Source organism: Gavialis gangeticus, unplaced genomic scaffold (assembly GCF_001723915.1).
Source record: "Gavialis gangeticus isolate Ggan-Ray unplaced genomic scaffold, GavGan_comp1, whole genome shotgun sequence".
NCBI lineage: Eukaryota > Metazoa > Chordata > Crocodylia > Gavialidae > Gavialis > Gavialis gangeticus.
In genome coordinates, this window is record NW_017729032.1 from 42,810,087 (window position 1) to 42,815,641 (window position 5,555).

Here is a 5,555-nt window from a genome sequence, read left to right on the forward strand (position 1 = left end):
CCGGGACTTCCCCGCTGTGATGCCAGATGGACTTGAGGGGAATGCCTCCAGACCTCAGGTTGGGGAGGACCGGGTTAGAGAGCTTCTGGAGGGGCTGGACGTGTTCAAGTCAGCGGGTCCAGATGCTCTCCACCCCAGGGTGTTGAGGGAGCTAGCTGGGGTTATTGCAGGGCCCTTGGCATGGCTTTATGAGCGCTCATGGTGCTCAGGCCAGGTGCCAGATGACTGGAAGATAGCTAACGTGGTCCCCATCTTCAAAAGAGGGAAGAGAGAGGACCCGGGCAACTATAGGCCCGTCAGTCTTACCTCAATCCTAGGGAAACTCTTTGAGAAGATCCTCAAGGAGCACATCTGTGACGAGCCGGCTTCAGGGACGATGCTCAAGGGCAACCAGCACGGTTTCATTAGGGGCAGCTCATGTCAGACCAACCTGATTGCCTTTTATGATCAGGTCACAAAGGCAATGGATGCAGGTGTTGCCGTGGATGCAGTCTTTCTAGACTTCAGCAAGGCCTTTGACACCGTCTCCCACCCCATCCTCATTAAAAAACTAGGCAACTGTGGCATTGATGCCTACACAGTCAGTTGGATTGCAGATTGGCTCAAGGGTCGTACTCAGAGGGTGGTGGTGGACGGGTCATACTCAACCTGGGGGAAAATGGGCAGCGGAGTCCCCCAGGCCTCGGTCCTGGGGCCTGCGCTGTTCAGTTTCTTCATCAGCGATTTGGACGACGGGGTGAAATGCAACCTGTTTAAATTCGCTGATGACACCAAAATACATAAAAAACTGCAAATTGCTTTCTGTTTTATAGTTCTCCTTTCATGATTACATGCTTTCCTCTGAATGCAACTACCTTATGAGTTCCTTTATACAGTTCTAGAAGGAAACTATTTCTAATCCCTGCAGAACAATGAGCAGAATAATTTGTGGCCAATATTTTTACAAATATCAGTCAAATGTTTTATCTGTTCAGCTTTGGAAGACAATCACGACTATAAAAAATACTCCTCTCCAAGGAACATTAAGTACAGATCATTAAGCGCTGTCTACCTGAATCCTTAACGTATCCCACAAGGACCAAAACTGAGATGGTCTTAGGCCTCATCACAAGTTACATTTATGGTATGATGAACATGTTCATCATGACATAAATTACAACATGTGACACATGCAAGCAATTTATGATGCAACAAAATGGCAAACCAGTCACAAAGATGTTCCACATTAGTTTGTTTCGCTCATAAATTCTGAAAACACTCCAGGGTGGGAGCCTGGATCAGGAGGCTGCTTTCCCCAATCTAGGGCTGGCTCCTGACACCCAGGAACAGCCCAGCTGCATGTGTGCCCTTTGAATGTGTGGGGGGGAGGAAGGGAGAGAAGCAGGTTGGGGAGCTGCCCCTAGATCTGGAGTTCCATCTTCATATGTTCAAAAGGCATATAAGCATATATGTAACTGGGCTGCACAGTGCTCCTTTTAAGAGTTAGAGAGCAGTTGTATCCTAGACCATGGGGCTGCCCCCTGCCTAGTCGGCCATATCCCAGATCTGGGGACAGCCCCCAAGCCCAGATCACAGCCACCACCTCTTTCTTGAAAGGCATGTAATATAAAATCTAAGCCTCTTTTAATGTACCATGCACCTTTAAATACCCTGATGCCTGGGCTGCACCTTTCAAGGCATAGGAGCTAGCTGCATTCCACATTGTGGCTGGGGGGCCTGCCCTCTGCTTGCTCAATGGGGCAGCCATGCAAGTTTAAACATCCCACCATGCAGGCTACATTACACACCTTTCAAGGGGCAGGGAGTGGCTGTCCCCAAGACCTGGGGCTACCCCCTGCACAATGGAATTGGATCCCAGATCCCAAAGAATGCATGCCCTGCCATATAGGTGTGTTATTTCAGGATGCTTGATTGTTTGGGATCCAAAATCAGAACCCACTGCACTACTGTCAGTCAGAGCCCTGAATGTCCCATTTCAGGACTAAATCATCACTGGAAATATGTGTACGCACGTGCACATACACACACATCATGTACACACACAGCGACCCACGATCAGGTCTATTTGTTCTATTTTAATGTTATCTTTCTGAGAGTTCTAGACAGGTACTAGAGCACTGTGAAATACTGCGAGGTTTTATGTTCGCGAAGAAAGCTAAGAACAAGCCATTATTTCTAAACCCACCTCTTCTGCAGTTTTGGGAAAACTATGTTAAGTATTTAATCATTTTCTCCATTTTTAAGATAAGACAAACAATGTTTATCTCTATTGTACAGATACTGTGAGGATTTAATAATAATTTTGCAAAATTTTGAGCATGTAAAACATACATATGCGCAATTTTTAGAGCTCCTGTTACTTTTGATTTTAAAGATACAATACACAGAACTAGTTCTTTACAATGCAGTTAGAGAGCTCATTCCATATGGCTAATTTTAATTGGATATTTAACTTAAAAAACAAAAGCAAATCAACAGGAAAAATTTCTTCCTATAGATATTGCAGTGGCAGCACTGCAATATAATTAACAATTGCTCCTACTGTTAGACTTCATTTTCTCTAATGCTAAAGTTCTTTTTTAGAGAAGGAAATATTGTTAATATTTATTCTATTATCACTATGCCAAAGGCTTGAAATGAACACTCATATTTTCATTGTTACTAGAAGCCTGAGGCGCTTACCTTTCAGCACGCAAGACACCACTGTAGTAGGGATGATCCCAAGGCATCAATTTCTGAAACAAAAAAGTTCCAACTTATAATTTATATAACTCACATCAAGCAAAAGCTGAAGGTTTAATTTTCTTTACATAAACCAGCATTTTGTCATACCACATTCAGTAACAGGAAGCATCCAGATCTGACTACATTATTAGAATTATCGTATCACAAGATTTAAGTAATTTACATGTGTTTGTGTTAAGATGACATTTATTTTAAATATATCATGGGATTACAAGACAGATGTACAGCCTGCATAGAAAGTTTTATTCATGGGCAAAATGAGTTTGTGCGCAAAAGAATAAAAGCATGTCAACATGCTAATTGGACATGCATGTTTTTGAAAGTATAGATCATATTTTAAGGTTAATTTTTAAACATTGTTTTCAATGCTCAAAATAAGATGTTACATTTTCCATATCAATTTTTGGTTGTTAGATACATCATCACTTCATGTAAGCCACAAATTCATTTTCAATGTTTGCTCTTAACAGTATTAACAACACAAAATTTCAGAAGCCAGAAAGACCAGACAGAAAAATTAAGCAAAGCGCCACTCATAATTGTAAAGATCAAACTTATTTTCTCACTTTGAAGTATAGCTAGTTTGTATTATTCAAAAAGCAAAGACAATGAATGCACAATAGAACAACTCACTGTATTTTGGGGATTTATTTTCATTTTCATCTCTGCCATCGTTTCAAAATCTTTTTGAGTTCTGTAAAACAATTTCACCATTAAAAGTTTTTTAGCAAATACAAGACAGTGAAATGACAACTGAGCTTTTATTCTGTATAGCTTATAAATTCATACTCATTCCAACAAAATGTTTGCAGTTCGTAAAGAGAAATGGGCTACATTCTGAAGTTCACTGCAGCGAAGCTATCTTCATAGTGCTCTTCCCAGTTTAGGCACCCTCATGTTAACTCCTACTTACGTTTTTCAAGCTGCAATATTCTTATCCCCCATAGTCCTGCTTAGCACGCATTTTATATCCCATAAGGCTATTTATTTTCATCTGTTTTGCAAAACAATGGAGTAAGAGTGAAAGGTCTGATCATGGATGTAGGGATACCTAATGGGTCAGCACTTAATTGGCTTCCCCTGAGCTGTTGCCTGGTTGCACAACATTTACTGTTGTCACTCTTATGCATTCTGCAGTCACCTTTATAATAGCATTTCCACAAGCACTAAAGGCTGTTTAAAAAAAAACAAGGGAACAGCTTATTTCCTACTTCTACTTATCTTAAGAGGCAATGTAGAAAAATAAACATTTCTAAAAGCACATCATGCTATTTAGCACAATAGCATAAAAATGATGTTGTAGCCATGATGGTCCACAAATTATGTGAAAGGCATGGATTTCTTAAGTTAATATTGTTTATTGGACCAACTAGTATTTGGGATAAAGTTAAACAAGCTTTCAAATGCAAGACATTCTTTATCAGGTCTTCTGAATATTATTTGAATGCAAGACATTCTTCATCAGGACCTGTCAATGTGCTATTTAGAAAAATCTTAACATTCTAAAAATGAATTACAGTTTTGAAGGAAAAAATAATAATACAACAGTAACAAATTTAAGGAGTTTTCAAATAGCTATAACTGTCATAACAGTCTTGACTTGCATAAAAATCTCCAATTGTACTTTAAAAATTTTAAAGAATAAATTAATGAAAACCAGACTCACCGTTGAGATAACCTGTCAGAAAGTTTTTCCAGAAAATGCATTACATTCTCTAAAAGAAAAACAAAATAAATAAATGAATTTACTAAATAAGGTGATTATTCCCTTTATTATGTTACTTCAGGACAAATAACAGATCAAATAAACAATAAAGTGTATTGTCTAAAATAAATCATTATCTTATTTAATGAAATGATTATATGGGTTCCATAGCCTCTGAGAACATGAGGGTTTGCAAAGTAGCTGAGGATTTACAGAGCTACAGCTAAAAAGTTGCACAGGACCACTAAGTGCTCCAGCTGAATGGAAAAGTGGTGCTCTTTCAAGTATAATCTGCAAGCAAGGGACAGTGCAGCTCATCCTTCACTCAGCAACCTGCTACAAACCATATGGATATCAAACATCCAGGTCCTACTGTAATACTACTTATTGAAAAATAAGGGGTGGTTTATTCAGGGATGACTGCAGTAGGGGGGCAGACTAGATGACCTCATGAAGTCACATAATCCCATAAGATTTTAAATCAACAAGATGTAACTGTAATAAGGCACACCAGTGAACTGTGCCATATTAACACACAAATTGAATGAACAACATTTATTCTTCTGCATTAACAAAACACATTTCACTTCTTGCTGTATCTAAACATACACTGATTTTACCTGGAGTTTTGGCCATTGTTCCTTGAAGAGCCCTGTGGGCAAACGTGTTATATCCAACTAATTGGGCTAGGTGGTTTCGGCTAGAAAGCAATTCTTCTAAGCAGTTTAACTGATCAGCATTTGGATAAAGAAAAATCTTGTAAGCAGCTTCTCGTACCTAAAAAAAAAAAAGAACAAATATTCATGATAACATAATTCATAGAAAAAACAGTAATTTTTTTCTTGTCAAAAAAATGAAAGGCCAAGTATCACAATCATACTGAATTAGTTTTAAACAATAGGCCTTTGCGAAGAGGCAAGTATTTACTTAGGATTCGGATTCAGCCGATTTGGAGGACAGTGATACGATTCAGAGATTCGAATCACTGTCCTGAATTGATTCAGCCGAATCAGATCCGAAAGATTTGGCGCCGCTTTGGAGATTCGGTCGTAGACTAAACAAGCAGCTGATGCGTTACTTGGGGAGGGGGGCGGGGGCAGGGAGG

At 39.4% G+C, this 5,555-nt stretch overlaps 1 protein-coding gene across 1 annotated transcript in view; it reads right to left on the reverse strand.

The window, feature by feature from the left end:
- Positions 1-5,555, reverse strand: part of MIPEP (mitochondrial intermediate peptidase) — a gene marked incomplete at its 5' end in the record, with an annotated part of 117,208 nt that overhangs the window by 81,547 nt on the left and 30,106 nt on the right. The window contains 4 exons of the mRNA XM_019523787.1: positions 2,683-2,735; positions 3,379-3,439; positions 4,412-4,460; positions 5,071-5,227. Coding sequence (XP_019379332.1) covers positions 2,683-2,735; positions 3,379-3,439; positions 4,412-4,460; positions 5,071-5,227 — 320 coding nt within the window. The remainder of the gene's footprint in view (positions 1-2,682; positions 2,736-3,378; positions 3,440-4,411; positions 4,461-5,070; positions 5,228-5,555) is intronic.